This window comes from Ictidomys tridecemlineatus, chromosome 2 (assembly GCF_052094955.1).
Source record: "Ictidomys tridecemlineatus isolate mIctTri1 chromosome 2, mIctTri1.hap1, whole genome shotgun sequence".
NCBI lineage: Eukaryota > Metazoa > Chordata > Mammalia > Rodentia > Sciuridae > Ictidomys > Ictidomys tridecemlineatus.
The window spans coordinates 18,435,416-18,452,522 of NC_135478.1; the positions used below are offsets into that span (position 1 = coordinate 18,435,416).

General features: G+C 44.9%; 1 protein-coding gene across 7 annotated transcripts in view; it reads left to right on the top strand.

Moving 5' to 3' along the window:
- Zdhhc3 (zDHHC palmitoyltransferase 3) overlaps positions 1-17,107 on the top strand; it is a 53,865-nt gene that overhangs the window by 13,540 nt on the left and 23,218 nt on the right. For 6 of the 7 annotated variants that reach the window (XM_040290069.2, XM_040290071.2, XM_040290073.2 and 3 more), the window contains exons 2-3: positions 3,133-3,462; positions 15,695-15,819. In XM_040290069.2, coding sequence (XP_040146003.1) covers positions 3,157-3,462; positions 15,695-15,819 — 431 coding nt within the window. In that variant the 5' untranslated portion in view covers positions 3,133-3,156. The remainder of the gene's footprint in view (positions 1-3,132; positions 3,463-15,694; positions 15,820-17,107) is intronic. The other variant, XM_078037989.1, reaches the window with a different exon arrangement.

Genomic DNA, 17,107 nt, shown 5'->3' on the forward strand with positions numbered 1-17,107 from the left:
CAATAGTTATAATGAAGGAGGAAGACAAAGAACCATACAAAGAAGTTGCTAGAATTTCAGTCTGAACAGACCATTTGATGTGAGGCCGAGACCTAGTGAATCTCTGTAGCCCCTGAGGACATCATTGCCTGATGCACTCCAATAATTTATGTTCCTGGTAATGACTCTTAATAATTCTGGAAGAAATGGTAAGATAGAAACAACTATAATTCCTTCCTTTCTTCTCCCCTCTCTCTCTCTCTCTCTCTCTCTCTCTCTCTCTCTCTCTCTCTCAAATTTTTTTCTTTAGTTGTACTTGGACACAATACCTTTATTTTATTTATTTATTTTTATGTAGTGCTGAGGATCGAACCCAGCACCTTATGTGTGCCAGGCGAGTGCTCTACCACTGAACCACAACACTCTTCTTAAATTTTTATTTTTGAGATTTCTCTCTTAACCACCCAAATGGTTAAAATGTTTCTGCTTCAGAACAAGTCAGTTACCTAGGAAATCTATTTATGTGGAAGAGCATAATCCTCAGCAAAACTGTGCACATGAAACATAACTCTGGTGTGGTCAAGGCATTGCCATGCATCCAACCAAGAATGAGCAACTGTTGAAGGATAGAATGTAGTCAGCTACTCTGAATATACTGTGAGCCTAACTTAATCACTGAAAGAGTCTAAAGAACACTTGCTCTAAAATATATTCTTAGTGATCATGTATGAAAACCACACCATTTTTCATCATTGAAGTGCAGTTTGGTAGAACACACAGCTCTGGGGAAGATGGCCCTTAGGCTGCAGAAGATAAGGGGCTGCCACAGAGGAGGGGGTCTGGGTGGGGATGATTTGTAGCTAACCGTCTTCATCACACTGAGCTGATCTGAAGGGGAAGGAGTCATGGTGGATCTGTCATTTGGTGAGTGACCACAGTTCAGAACCAGTGGTCAGTAAACCTTTCTTAACAAGAGAGAGTAAGTAAGTCAGACTGGCAGATTATGTGGTCTCTACCAGTTACTCCACTCTTGCCATTATAGTGCAAAAGCAGCCAGAGATAGTTCATAATCAAACAGTGTGGCCATGAGCCATTAAGACTTTATTGGTTTGAGCCTAAATGTAATTATGGGAACAGAGATGATATGCATACAGATCTGTATGGCAGTAGGAAAACTGAAAGAGTGGCTGCATCTGGGGGTAGTCAAAGTATTGGGCCTCAGTCAGCTTTTGATCCACTATGGGATATCAACTTGACATGGTAGGGGTGGGGAGCATTGATTTTGGCTGGATGGAATTTAGGGTTTTAGAATTTGCTGGGTACCGGTCAAGGTTTGGACATTCCTGGTCTCTGATCCCCTACTGTTATATTTCAGGCTTTAGAAGGTAGGCCCACTGTCTGAATGTCTTTTGGTTGTCACTGTCAACATTAAATTGTTCGTCTCCTCTGGAAAGCACAGAGTTGCTCTGTTAGAAAATTCTGGTTGATGAACCATCAGGAACCACTGCTTCAATCCGCTTGAGATAATTATTCCATATATGTCAAAGCTTCTTATTCCCAGCACTGGGCACTTAACATGTGATTCATTGTTCCATATTTGTGGAGTTGAATGTTCCTTTGGTCAAGTCCTGCCTTTCAGCCATTAATTCTCTGCCACTTTGGGGTGGGAGGGGTTGGCTTTATTGTTCATGATAGTCTGTGTAACTGTTGACCCTAGAATGTCCACCATTTTGAGGAATAGTTGCTGCTCTGCCATCTCAGCTTTCTGGACTTGTTCTTACTTTTCCTGACTGTCCTATATTCAATCCAGATGCTCTTTTTGTGAGGTGAAGGCAATGGAAGAAGAAGGAAATGTGGGAGAAAGGGTCAGGACAGTCCAATATGACCATTGCAAGCCTGCCCTTGCCCTTCAGCACACATATGGCCAGTATTGCTTTTGAGGGATTTCCTCTGCTGTGTAATGACTTAAGTTCCCAAAAAGCTTGAGTTGCACTTGCTTGCCCCAGGTCCACTACGGTACTTTTCCATGGTACCTACATCTGGTGGTTAACTCAAGCTGTCACCGTTTGTGAGGAACCTGGTTGCTGATGCAGTGAGCGAGAAAGTTTAACATAAAGATGATGGAAGAGAGGGATCTGTGCTTTCTGAACCTTGTAGCACATGTTGAGAATCTGTATGGACATCAATCTTTTCATATTCAGAGACTCAAGTTAGAACTACTAGGAGGAAAGGCTATTTACCCAACGCTTCTTTCTCTTTCCTGGAGAGAATATGTGTACAGTCTGTGAGCAATCTGGGGTGTACCAGTTTCTTCCATTCATCACAAGCACCTCCACCAACTCCCCCACCAGCAGCCCTGGTAGGAGATGGCCAGGGCTGGAATGTGACAGGCTCACAAAGCCTGGCCAAGTGGTGGGACACATCTTTGAATTCACTAACATTCTCTACCCTTTGCCTCATTATATATAAGGAGACCAAAACTCAGAAATTCTGTCTCTTGTCCTGGTTAATCAGGTAAAAAGCCTGATGTTTTCCACTCTGTTTACCTTTATCATCAGCTTGGTAGTGCAGTGAGTTAGAATGTCTTCATGGTTGTGCCCTGACACTAGCCCTAACTAACTACTGCTTTTCCTCTACTCATCCCTGATGCCCCAAACAGCTTCAGTGTGGGCCCCTGGGTTTTCCATGCTATAGAGGCAGCAACGTTTCTTCTGGAGAGTTTTCCCCCAGCGTTTGCTGTTCCTCCAATCCCACCCCTTCCCCGTCTTTTATGTCAAAATCTGAACTTATCTGCTGAAGCACTGTCTGCCCAGCGGAGCCCCGATAGCCAAAGAGGACTAGGTTCTGGTCCTCCCCCTAGGTGCTGTATCTGCCACTGTGCTCCAGCTGACCTCTGGCCAGACATTTGCCCTTTGGAGGCTTCCTCTTCATTATTTGTCATGTGAAGGTTTGGGGCAAGGTAGGCCTATTTCAGAAAGACTAAGTTAACTCTCAGCAGTAGGAAAGACAACCAGTGCTTTAAGTGAGCAAGGTGTTTAGGCAGCATTTCTACAAGGACCTACACACAGATACTTATGGCTCACTTTGGAAAGGAAATTTTGTCAAGTCTCCTTAATGACAACATCAAGTTTCTGGGTTCTTTTCCTCTTTCAGATGCCAGTATGGACAGAATAGCTTATGATGCTTATCCACACCCACCACTTTCGAGACATTGAGCGCAAGCCGGAATACCTCCAGCCGGAGAAGTGTGTCCCACCTCCCTACCCTGGTCCTGTGGGAACCATGTGGTTTATCCGCGACAGCTGTGGCATTGCCTGTGCCATCGTTACCTGGTTTCTGGTCCTCTATGCAGAGTTTGTGGTCCTCTTTGTCATGCTGATTCCATCCAGAGACTATGTATACAGCATCATCAACGGAATTGTATTCAACCTGCTGGCCTTCTTGGCCCTGGCCTCCCACTGCCGGGCCATGCTGACGGACCCCGTGAGTATGTCTGGGCTTGTTTTGACCAGCCCACACTCTCCTCCTCTGGCCCTGACATGGCCAAAGCCTGCATGCTCCCCCTGGACCTCGGGAATGTGGAGAACAGAAGGGCCAGGGTTGGCTGGGAAAGTGGGTCCCTCCATGTTAGAGTTCATGGACTCTGGGGGAAACAGGCCAGCGTCTGTATTACAACCTATCTCAGTTGAATGGTACCATCTGTGCATTGATGTACACCTTAATTGAGCTACTGCAGGAAGGGGTTTGTCTGGGGGAATCTGTCCTCTGGTTCAAATCAGTCCTATGTCAGGTAACTTTGGAGTCTGGAGTGAGAAGGTTGAAGCAAAAAACATGTTAGGTGTCTGGTCAGGATGCGAAGATAGGACAGGCTTGAAATTAAAGCTACACCCAGTTCTAGGAACCTGCACAGATATGGTTTTTACTGTGCGTGGGTAAGGTTCTCTTTTTCTGAAAAGCTGGACAAGCCTGTTTTGGGCAGCAGCCAGTGCTTCTTGGTGAATATGTGTGAATAAAACAGAGGTGATCTGCTCAGTGACCTAACCACCTGTACCAAGCTGTGCAAATGGCTATTGAATGTTTTTACACCCTAGTATTAGACCCTCCATTCCTGTTTCTACTCATTTTCTTGTATAAGAAAAGCCAGAGGATTAAGTTATTTGATAAAGACCTCTGTAGCTCAAATTGTTTCAATGTGTGGGATGTGTTTAAGTTAGAAAGGGAAAACACTGCTAATAACACACACAAATTTTGTTTCTGTGTGCCCCAAAAAATATAGTAAAGATGATGTCTTGAGCTAGTTTTCTTCTCAAAGGGCTCCATTTCCTGCTGGTTTAGGTGGCAGATTGTTAACTGTCCCAAGGGAAGCTGGCTTTCCTAGCTCAGTTACATGTCAGTAACTGGTCCAGACAGGGCCCCTTCTGTGCACGTGCCTCAGGGAGCTCACACACACTGGCATCACAGGTAGGGGCCTCTTTGTCCAGGGTTGGTGCTGCTTACAGGATCGCCAGGCAGTCATCAGCTGCAGGAAACAAAGCATGTGGTTATGCCTAAAAGTGCCCCCAGACACAAGGGTATGAAAGTATCAATTTGGTCATATTGAAAACAAGTATTCAGAAAATCTTACGATGCCTTGCTATTGGGGGACACAGGAGTAAAAGACATTGTTTTGCTCAGCATGTATTTTACTGTCTATTAAGCTCCTAGTGCTGTTCTGCCCTTAGGGTGTCCTCTTTCTAGGGGAAAAGAAGCAAGGGCAGCTGCGGATGATGAAGGCTGTGGCAGAAGGAAGCGTGGTTCATGGTTTGTGGTGGAAGAACAGGGAGGAGATTAGCCAAGCTAGGTGGGGGTGACTGGAGAGGAAGTGGTGCTTCAGCCAATTCTCATCAGAGCAATGGCTATTGGCAGAGGAAGTGGAGGGTGATAGAGCAGGAAGACACGGGCGACATTCCAGGCAGAGGGACCTGTACAGACACAAGCACGCCAGGAGTGTGGCTCCAAGGCAGCCAGGCATTGTTGGGAATGGTGGAACCTTAGGAGGAAAATGGTGTGGGTTGGTTGGTAATGGTGGGTGTTGAAGGAGGGTAGAAGTTGGATGATGACAGGTGGTCAAAAGCCCCTGAGGATTTTAAACAAAAGAGTGACAAAATCAGATTGTCATTTTACAAGGATCACTCTGGCAGTAGTGCAGAGGAGCTCTGGGAGACACTGATGGATCGAATAAAATGAATGATCATGTTTATTGAGTGCCTGCTCAGTGAGAAGTTCCTTTCTGAGCAGTGAGAGCAAGACAGACAGAAATATCTACTTGAAGGTCACATTCTAGTGAAGCAATCTGGCAGCAAAGACATTATTGAATGACATTATTGTAATGTTGGAAGAACATAAGTTCTTTAAAGATGGTAAAACAGTGTGACTAGGGTGATGTGGTGTCTTTAAAGGGGGACTGTATTCAATCAAGGTAATCTGGGGAGGCTTCTCCTCAGTCAGGCCATTTGAGCAGACCTGAATGACGAGAAGTTGCAGGATCTGCGGGCAGAGCCTTCCAGGCAGAGGAGAGAGTAGGTAAAAGACCCAGAGGCAGAAGCGAGTATGGCATATTTGAGAAATAGGACTAAGGCCAGGGTGACCCAAGCAAAGAGAAGGTGGGCAAGGGAATGGAGAGAGCTGCAGAGGCCAGTTACACAGGGCCTTGTCAGCCTGTGAGAACTTTGGTCTTTACAAAGGCGATGCATGATGTGCACCGTGGTCACAGTGGAGGTTCAGGGTGGGATGAGTAGAAGCAGGGGACTAGAGGAATTGTAGTAACCCAGATAAGATGTGACAGTAGCTTTGACCAAACTGGAGGTAGTGAAGCTGCAAAGAAGCCATTGGATTTAGAGTATGTGTTAAACCACCATCTCTTAAGTCTAGGTGCACCATAGAAGCCCTTGGAGAACTTTTAAAGTGAACTGATGCCTGGGTCCACCCCGAGAGATATGGCTCTAATTGCTCTGGAGGCAGGACCTAGGACTTTGGGACACAAAAGCTCTCATATGTCCCTCATGTTCAGTGAGGCTCAGGAACTGCTGTTGAGAAGAACAGAGATTGTCAGAGAGCGGGCCTTCCAGAATCTAGGCTCCAGCAGCTGGCAAATGACTGGAATCCTTTACTGAATGAGAAAGTCCAAAAAGGAATAGGTGCCAGAGGAAAAATCAAGGTTTCTGTTCTGGCCAAACTGCCCCTACAGTAAGTGCAAGCAGAAATGCTAAGTGGACGGTAGACAGCCAGCCTTGAACTAATGGAGGGCTGGGACTGGAGAGTGTAGTACGGAGGTTATTGCCTTATAGATGGCCTGTGAAACTAGGAAGATGGATATTGGACCATAGGAGAGGACACTTCCACCTTGACATTCTTGCTGCCCTCACATACCTTTATTCTTTTATAAACCATATAGCAACGTGCATTCTCTCTAGGAACCTCCTCAGGCTGGCAGGACAGCATGGTTCTCACTGTAATATGTCACTCAGCTTCCAGTCCTGAATGAGTGGGAGCTGCTGCTACATCCCAAATACCAGTGAGCTGCTTATTGGTGCGTTTTGCTGGTAGTCCCAAAGAAAACCAGGTCAGAAAATGAAGAATCTGTCAAATAGCTACCATTAGCAAGGGAAGCAATTCAAAGCAAATCCTACAGACCAGCCATCTCAGGATCTTCATGCCACCACCTGCTTTTCAAACACCTCCAGCATATGGCATCTTATGCAAAACCCAGTATGTAAAACAAGTGAAGCTGCAGAGGTGGGAGCCCTCAGGGCACCACTGAAGCACCTGGGCTTCTAAGGAGCAGAGTTGGAAGCCCAGATCTCAGATACAAGAAGATCAATTAGGGTCCCCTTTTTAATACAGCAGGGATATTTGTTTTGAGAAAGAAGGGCTCTAGGAAGTCCCTGATATGATAATAATATTTTGTACTCAGGAGTTCATGTTGTGCATAATTTTTAGTAAAGTTACATCCAGAGAGTATAAACAGTATATGTGTTGTGTATGATTTTTGGTTAGTGCCAAAAAAGAGGGAGAGAAGGAAATCTCTTATGTGATCTCCCATCAGACAATTATTGTCCCACTTCCAGGTTTAAAATTTTATTCCCAGTATAAATTCAGAACAATTGCAACCACCACAGCTTTCTGGACCTTTGAGCAGTCATTTACTCCAACGCAGCCATAGTTGGGTCCACAGAGCTTGAGCAGAAAGCAAGAGAGGGAAATGACTCACAGATGTGTAAGTGGCCCCTTCAGAGGTGTTGCTGCCATTTGAGAGGTAAGCCCCATAAACAGAGGGAAGAAGACAAATGGACCAGGAGACAGGGCAGGCATCTCACTAGACCTGGCCACCTGCCAGGCCTGGCCTGGAAGCACAAGGATGTGGGCAAGGGCATGTCAGGCTGGTATTTAATCTCATAATGCCCTCTCCTTGCCCACTGTGGGGTTGTAATGTTATCTCCGGGAATTTTCTGTGTTTCTGAAACACTTCAGGCATTTAGAGGTCTCATGACTCCACTTGCCCTGAGGAGGCAGCCTCTTGAAGACAACCTAGACTCAGAAATCCTTATCTTGAAAACCTCCCTCTCCTTACCCGTTTCATGATTTCTCTACATTTTCCGGCTCCAAAACATTCTATTTCTTCATCTTATGAACACCCCTAGGAATCCTTAAAAAATTAGGTCCAGGATAATGTCCATCTCCCAGAAGACACCTAAAGCTGAGATAGCTTGCTTCTGATGGCTCTAGCTGCCAAGCATTATGCAATCACAGCAGTTGCACAAAATCTATGATTACTTTATTTTTGCCCCTTCTTTCCTTAGACCTAATCATTTACTTCACCAATTATTTCAAATCGAGATTTGAGAAAAGGAAGAATATAAATCCATTCAAATGAACCATATTGTTAAGGAAAAGAAAATTCATCTGTCTGCCTGCCACTGCACACCCCACCAAGTCCCATCCTGTGAACACCTCACCGTAAACCAACCTCCCTAACTGACTTAGGCCACTGAATTTATTTCACTTGCTGAATGTCATCATTGGACATGTTGGAGCTCAATTCATATGTGCAGTTGATGTTCCCTTCTGGTGTCTCTTCTATACACTATGGCACATGCCATAGTGTATAGAGCCACTTGGCAGGAATTCCCTCCGAAGGGTAACACAGGAGCATGATGTGGGCCCTGTGGAAAGACAAAGGGAAATGACATCGCAGGTTAGGGGCCTTGCCTCAGGGTCCATTTGAATAGAGTGCCCCATTCTCACACGTGCCACTCAATAACCCATCAGTGAGCCTAGCCTCTTTTTGGCTCCAGAGAGAAAAGTGACCAGTTTGGGGCTCGCCTATCTCCTATCTTTCTGTGGAGGAGACTGGAGGTTCATAGCACAGGCATGTGGCTTGTTATTTTATTCCAGGAAAGCTATTAGAGGGAGCATTTTCTGCCCAGACCAGCCAGTGTACACATGCCTGGTCCCCAGCTCCTAAAATGTGAGCAACCTTTTCATTTTTTTGCTGCCAATGGATGGTAGTGCTGAGTACCTGAATCCTTGAAATCATTGACTAACTGACTGACTGACTTTCTTTTTTTCAATTTAATTTCTTGTTGGCAATTCATTAGACCTGTCTCCACTGCTTTCCATAAGCCTGTCAACGAGGCCTATTCTAGCCCTGTTTTAGTCTTAGTGTGGTATTAATATAGTTGTTGGCAGTGGAATTAAATGATAGCATCAAGGCAATTTTTTAAACATATTTTTAGTTGTAGTTGGGCACAATACCTTTATTTTATTTATTTATTTTTATGTGGTGTGGAGGATTGAACCCAGGGCTTCTCACGTACTAGGCAAGCGCTCTACCGCTGAGCCACAGCCCCAGCCCCCTCAAGAGAATTTTTAAGAAAGCCTTTTTCAAGTCGCTTGTTAAGAATATCTGATAGGGGCTGGGGATGTGGCTCAAGCGGTAGTGCGCTTGCCTGGCATGCATGCGGCTCAGGTTCGATCCTCAGCACCACATACAAACAAAGATGTTGTGTCCGCCGAGAACTAAAATAAATAAATAAATAAATGTTAAAATTCTCTCTCTCTCTGTCCCCCTCTCTCTCACTCTCTCTCTAAAAAAAAAAAAAAATCTGATAAACCTCTCTGCCTTCTACTAGAACCTATATAGCATAGACTCTAGATTTATATGGCCTAAGTCTAGATCCTGATGCTGCCACTTATTAGCTGTGTTGTCTTGAGGAGTTGTTTGGCCCATCTCCCTTAGTTATCACATCTATAAAACGAGGAGTATCAAAGTCTTTACCTTATAGATTTATTGTCAGAATTAACTGACGAAGTACAGTTTTGTCACAAAACATTTGAAACTGTGCCTGGTATATGAGCACTAAATGTCTATTGTATCATTATTACTTAGCTTGGGTTTACAGAATGCAGGCTTCTTGCCAGGCCCTGGGCAATTTGCTGGGCTACAAGTTGAAAGACATTGATTGTCTCTCCAGGAATTTATATAGTCTTGGAGGAGAGATGGTGTATAATTATATGATATGAGTTATAATACCAGTACATCCTCCAGGAATTCACAGTCCTGTAGAAGAGGTAGTTTGTAACTACACGAGGTGTGCTCTGACACAAGTACAAACTGGGGGCGCAAAGGCTGCCTGATGGTTCTGCCTCAGGAAGAAGACAGAAGAGGTTATCGACAGTGGGTTTTGATGTGGTGCAAGAGGCCAAAAGGTGCTTGGCAGGCTTTGGAAAGGTACTAACAGGGCTGTGGAGGCAGAAGAAGAAAACTTGAAGAGGGGATGTCTTTGAGAAACTCCAGTCAGGACTGAAACACTGGATCAGGTCCAAAGTTGGGCTGTGGCAGCCTTGTGCTCCCTGCCCAGGAGCTCAGACTCTGGTCCATGGTCACTAGGAAACAACTGAAAATTTTAGGCCAGGAATTGTGATTAGGCTCATGTTTTAGAATGTACCCTGGAAAATAGTGGAGAGAAAGAATAGAGGTGGGTTACCGGGATACCAGGGAGAGATGGGAGGCAGAGAGGACCAGGAGATTTTCTAATTGTCTGGTGCAGGTGATAATGGGCCTCAGGGAAGACTCTGATAGCTTTAGAAGGAGAGAGCATGGGGACTCAAGGACAGTTGAGGAACAAGTAAGCAGGTTCCATTTTAGTGGTGTGTGTTGAATTTTGGAGGTTTTATTTTATTGTTCCAGCGCCTGCTGGACAACCAGGTATTGATATGTGCAGATGCAGAAGTCTGAGTTGGAGCTAGTGATTTGAGCATCATCACTGGGTAGTGTAGGGGAAGCAGGGGTCAATTGCAAGAGTGTGCAGAAGATAGTGTAGAATGGGCAGGGCCAGAGGCTAGAGTGGAACTCTGAGGGATTCTAGTGTCCAGGATGGGCAGGAACACAGAGTTGGGGAGAGGCACAGCCTCCCGCAGATAGGGGGGAGGCACTAGGACTCAGAACAAGATACTGAGGAAGATGAGAGCTGAGACTCCAACTTGCATTTGGCCACAGGAAGTTGCTTATGACCTGTGAAAGCAGTTCCCCAGTGTGGAGGGGACAGGTGCCAGAGAGCAATGGACTAAAGAGTAAGTAAGAGTAAGCAAGTGCACATGCTTAAAGAAGCTTAGCTGTGAAGAGGGAGAGCACCAACAGGGGAGAGCTCAGAGTAATGGAAAGGGTCCCTGAGGGCCAGGATTAGCTGGGCCCCTAGTCCTCGAAGACATTGAGCACCAGTGTGTCCAGAGATTGGGGGGCACAGGGAGTTAAAGGATATGAAGAGGGTTTTGTGCCAGGCACTGTAGTGCAAGTCTAGAATCCCAGCTACTTGGGAGGCTAAAGCAGAAGGATGGTGAGTCTAAGACCATCCTTGGGCAACATAGGGAGACCTTGACGCAAGAAGGAAGGAAGGAAGGGAGAAGGAGATGTATCAGGGTCAAGGTCAAGGTAGGTCCTGGAAATTTGGGCTAGCCACTAAGGGAAATGGCGGATGGAGACATGTCATGCCTCCTGCCACACATGAACACATTACATTCCTTCCTTCTGTGCAGAGGGTATAGAGTATGGGAAAGCTCTAATGACTTCTCACAATTCTGTAAACTAAATTAACCAAATTTGAACTGATTCCACTGTGGGGCCATGTGTATATTTTGGAAGCATATGAACATTTTTATACATCTACAAATTTTTAAAGTGTTGTTAGGTCACTAGGTACCAAGAAAAAAAGACTAGAAGAATATGCTTCAAAACAGTAATAGTATCTACCTTGGGTGAAAGATTTAAGAGTGGATTTTTCTTTTTTCACTTTCTCATCTGTATTTTCTTTTTAAAGATCATGAACAAGTATATATTCTTTTGGAAGTGAAGGAAAAAAAAATCAGTGCCTTTGATCTACCGGGCTGTGGTAATGTGGGACCTTTGAGACATCCCTGCAAGGTAGGGAGGAGGGCTGGTGTATCTCAGTGGCAAAAAGTCTCCATAGACCTTCCTACTGCCTCCCTGCTATCTGTCTAGGATTGTTGTGGAGCAAAATTCTTTTCCATGGACTGATAACAGTTTCCACAGTTCTGAAATCTGTGAAAATGTGGGCAGAAGAGCATCTTCCTGAGAAAGAGGTGGGAGGGTGGAGGGGATGGAAAACTTCCTCTGTGGCTGGAAAGTGCATTTATCACAGATTGCTATCGCAGGGACTGGCCCAGCTGGTCTCTGACTCTGAGGGATGGGCACAGGTGGCTGGGCAGGTGGGACCTTGTCTGGATGGAGATAAGCCTTCTGGGAGATTTATGCAAATGGAATCACAGTGGAAAGTCAAACTTTGAGGAAGAATGAACTGCTAAAATGGCTCTTTCTGAGATCTGAAAAAGCCTGAGATAATGAGGGTAGCCAGTGGGACCTCTGACTGCCTATTACAGAGGGACTTTGTCTTGTGTCCTTCCGTGGTAGCTGGGACCATCTTAAAAACAGGGTCTTCAGGGGGCCCACCTATGTCTGCATTAAGGAAAGCTGAGTTCCAGTGCTTCTTGAGGAAATGATGTCTCTTTGCACTTTTTATCTTCTATACATGACAGTAGTGACTTTGGTTGCATTATTAATATTTCAGGATAAACAGAAGGTCATACAGTTGCCCAAATGCAGTTAGTTTTTGCATTACAAGCCCTCTGGGGATTTGTGAGACCCTCAGCCTAGATGGCTCAAAATAAGACATTAATAGCACTTTGGTTACAAACTTAAGGAAAACTTGTCATATTTCTATTTAGGTAGCTCCTTCTTGAGGTTTGTTTACTTATTTATTGCCTGTGTTTTTAAGGATTTTTCCCTTATAGCACAAGCCAACATGTTCACAAGAGAACATTTAAGAAATACAATCAAGAAAATAAAAAGTACCCATGATCCTACACCTCAGGACAACCACTAATACTTTTGCATGTATCTTTTTTGTTCCTGTTCATATGTGTGTGTATTGTTGATGTTTCTCTTCAATTAAAATACATATTTACTGTAAAAAGCTACATTTTAAATGGCATGGTACATACCATATGGTCCTTACCCACCAAAGTTTTTTTGCTTTCAAATTTTCTATCATAGGCTTTTCTGACATCTGGCTGTATTTTGCAGACTAATTTTTTTTCTCCTTTTTTTTTAAAAAAAAACTTTTAAAAGAAAATTTAATGGAACACCTGAGGGAGTTGAGCCCCCACCAGGGAGATAAGCATGTGTGTGAACAAGTGTTTTCTCATTGCTTCCACAAGGTTCCTCATCTTCAGGCCACCAGTGGGGGAGTGTGACATTACTCTAAACGACAGGTCAGTCAAGTGCTGCCCCTCTCAGGAGTGAATAGGTCCTTAGGAGAAGGAGAGCCTCAGCAAGGAGAATTTGGGGGCCCAGCAAAGAGCCACATGAGGGACAGAAAGGCCAGGAGGAGTTCTATACTCCCACATTGGGGCCAAGGCTTGAACTGGTTCCCCTCCCTGATGTCCCTCTCCTGTATGATATCCACCAGGATCCTCCTGGCCTTCCTGGGATCCCTTTCCTCAGTGTGCGCACTGTCTACTCACCAGCTGTTGGAGGCCCTGAGGTCCCATCGATTCTCTGTGTTTCCTACAGTGCTTGGCACAGCGTAGAAGAGAGTTGTTGGTTGATTTGTCTCTGTAGTCGCCTTAGCTGGACTGTTTATTCATTGTGGGTCATTCCCTTATCCAAAACAAAACTACAGCTTCCTTATATTCTTAGCATTTGAAGATTTTTCTGTTTCTTCCATAGTTCTTCCCTTCCCAGAATTTTTCTTTTCAGATAGGTTCTAAGATTTATTCCTAATCCCTCCTGCTCTGAGATTACCTCCTTGGCTTGTGACTGTTTGTCAACCTCCCTCCGCAGGAACAGTGATGCTCTATCTGAAACCCTCACTATCCCAACCTGATAATCCACAGTCGCACTCACTCAGAACTCTGCTGGAGGTTTTATAAAGTGCAGGTGTCTCTATGTACAGTATTTATGTAGGAGTGCTGCAGCTCTGGGTGTCTGTATTTTTTTAAGCTACAGAGTTGATGCCAATGCTGGATCTAGAATCTGGGCTACCATTTCCTGAGCACTGTGTGTGGCATGCATCATCTGAGCTCTTTCCATAAACTGTGAGTGGCATAACCCTCTTGGTAGTGCTAGGGATTGGGTAAGATGAATCCTGACTCACTGAAACTAAGGCACAGAGAGGCCCAAGATTCTCTAAAGAGAATCTCTCCTTACATGGTCCACATAGCACAGACAGACAAATGTGGAAGTCAAATTTAAAGCAGGGACAGTGGACTTCCAAGCCCACCCCTCACCCCTGTGCTGTCCACCAGGCACTCTTCTCTTGTGCTTCTTGGACTCATATTCCCAGCTACCTTCCTGACATCTTTTCCTGGGGGCCCTTGGGCACTTCAGACCCAACAGGCCCCTGTTGAACTTGCCCACTCTTCCCCACAACTTGCTTCTCCAGTATCCTCTTGGTGGCTTAAGGGTGCCTCCAAACCTTATCAGTGTTCCTCTCTTCCCCTGTGTCAGCCCCCATATCTCCACGGTATTTACTTGGTTCTGTACTACACCTTTTATAAGCTCAGGTGTCTGAATTTTCTCTCCATTTCACTTCTATCCTCATAGTTTAGTCCTTCCTTACTAGACTGTCAACAGTAACCTCCTAAGTGGTCTCTGGGATTTTAATCTCTCCTTCTTACGTGGTCCACATAGCACAGACAGACTAGCTCTATTCCTGAAGCATTGGTGTCACCCAATTGCATTGGGCTGCCCAGAAAGAAAACCCAACCCATCCTTAGGTCTGGCATTGAACACTCCACATGGACTGCCCTTGCCCCCGTCTCTCTGCTAACACTGCACCCCTGGGCTCAGAACACTGGTTTCCTCACCATCTCCCAAGTGTGCTAGGCCCATTCTCACTTCGCCTTTACGCCTGACCCTTCTGCTAGAATCCCTTTTCTCCCCCAGCTCTCACTGGAAAACCTTGTCACACTCCTCTGGACAGCCCTTAAACAGCAATTTCTTAAAATTTAAGTTTTTCTGATTCCCCTGGTTAGTTGGTTACTGCCTCCTCTGAGTTCTCTCAACATAAGCGACTTCTACAACATGTAATCCCCTCTATTAGAATTGTTTGTTAGCCTGCAAAAGACCATGAGCCTCCTGGAAATTGATTCTTGAGTCCATAGCCATGAGCAGGGCTCAGCGCCAAGTAGGCACTTGGTGAGGGTTGGCTCCCAGACCCCATTCAGACTGGGCACTGCCAGTTTCCTTCTGTTTGGATGAATGCAGAGCAACAACAGATTCTGATGGCATTTTGGCTCTGCTGTTGGTTGTGCCCAAATCTGGTCAGCTAGAATAAGAACACAAAGTGTTCACAAGCCAGATGGAATAGCAAATCAGAGGGTAGTCTGGCCAGATAGCAAGTCGGATACCTGAGACCGAGGCTCCCTATTGCTTGGGAATTTACTAAGGAAGAAATACAACTTTCCAATCCTTCATAATAATAGTGCTGATTAAAACTAAAATAAAATATGATTCCAATGTAAACATAACCCATTGAAATTTAGAGCTGCACATTTTGGTCTAGGAAAACTGGACTGTTAGATGTGAAGCCCACCAATGAAAACTGACAAAGGCAGATGCTATTAACAGGAAATTTAGTGTAGACCAAAATCATAATGAGTCAGATTGTTACTGTAACATTTAGGTAGGCAAGAATGGATTCAGTGATGTTAGCAAAATTAAAATAGAAAATAATCAGGAACAATGTACTATTCTTTGTAGAAAATTGATCAAGGAATTGATGTAGCCTAATGGCATTTCCTCAGAAAAATTCATTGTCAATAAATATTCCTTACTAGGCACGGTAGTGGACACCTGTAATCCCAGATCCTTAGGAGGCTAAGGCAGGTGGATCACAAGTTCAAGGCCAGCCTGGACTACTGTGAAACCCTGTCTCAAAATAAAATAAAAAATGCTGGGGATGTAGTTCACACACAAGGCCCTGGGTTCAATCCCCAGCACCACTAAATAAATAAATAAATAGTCCTCGCTGTTGATATAATTCAGAAAATAGAGTTTATACATGTGTGGTGGCTGCTTTGAAATGACTGTCTCCACTTTGGAGTGTTATGACTGATAGAACTGCCAGCACAACCCTGACACTTTTCCTCTTTCTTACAGGGGGCAGTGCCCAAAGGAAATGCTACTAAAGAATTTATCGAGAGTTTACAGTTGAAGCCTGGGCAGGTGGTATACAAGTGTCCCAAATGCTGCAGCATCAAGCCCGACAGAGCCCACCACTGCAGGTACACGGGCTGGGGCTCCCCTGTCTCCTCTCAGCCACCCTGCCTCCTGTCACACATATACCCTGAAGTAGCACACACTTCCCCCGCAGGTGCCAAGTCAGAAAGTGGACTTGGAACACCCCTGGCTCTGCACATTGTGCATGTGCATCCTGGTCCCTGTGAGCCCACTAGATTGGAAAGGGCTTGTGATTTGGACTTAGAACATCTGCCCCAGGACTTGGCTCTGCCACACCTGAAGCAGGCCTTTGTTTTCATATATGTAAAATTAAGGGAACTCCTGTTTTTCCTACCACTTCACAGCTTTTATGACAAGGAGACCATGAGAAAAAGCTTTAGAAAATCATTCTGTGAACATCTTATACTTGAAACAAAGGGTTGCTCCTGAATAAAGACTTTCCTTTAAAACCAAACTTCTAGAGGTTATGGCTATTGTAGAAGTCAGCTCAAAAAAATGTTTTCCCATCTTATCTGGCGAGTTTTCCCTTTTTATTTTCAGGTTTCTTTGTTGTTTTGAATCTTCTTGTTGAGACGATATCTAAATAAAAATTATATTTTATCATTAGAAAGAACTTTAAATGCTAGAATACAGAGGGAGAAATGTCACTGAGTCCCCTTTTCAGACCAGTGCTTGTGTTTGGGGTGGGGAGGGTCATGGAGGAATGAACTTGCTCTCAGAGGTGAGAGGTCATCCTTATCAGCCCGAGGCCATGGAGCTATTTGGGTCAAGTGAGATGTCTGAGTGAATAAAAGGTGGTCTTTCCCTGTAGTCCTCACTGTCCACCTCTCAGAAGAGACTAGTCAGTCTCTAGGGTTCAGATTCCAGTCGGCTCCTTGGTTCTTGCTGTATCAAGGCACTTACCCTTCCTGTCCCTTCATCACTCATCTGATTTCTATCTTCACAGCCACCCTGAGAGCTAGGTATTACTGTAGGGGCTACTCTTCCTAGTTTCCTAGATGAGGAAACTAAAGCTCATGGTGGTTAAGTGACTGCTCTAAGGTCTTGCAGCCAGTGAGTACTAAAGACTGGTGGTGCTAAGGTAAGTGAGTACTAAGGTCCTGGTGGTTCTGGCTCCAGGTCCCAGCAGGACTCTTTCCACTAGAACTCCAGTTTGGGAGTAACTCATATAACCCTATATACTTGTATGTTTATTTCTCCGTCTCTCTGAAAGAGAGAGATCGATTGATCTGTGGGCCTGCCCAACTAGTTGCCACCTGCTTGAGAGTGAAGGAGGTACTCCAGCAGAGTCCTATGGCAATTGCTGTCCCCTGCGGGGTTTCTATCTAGATC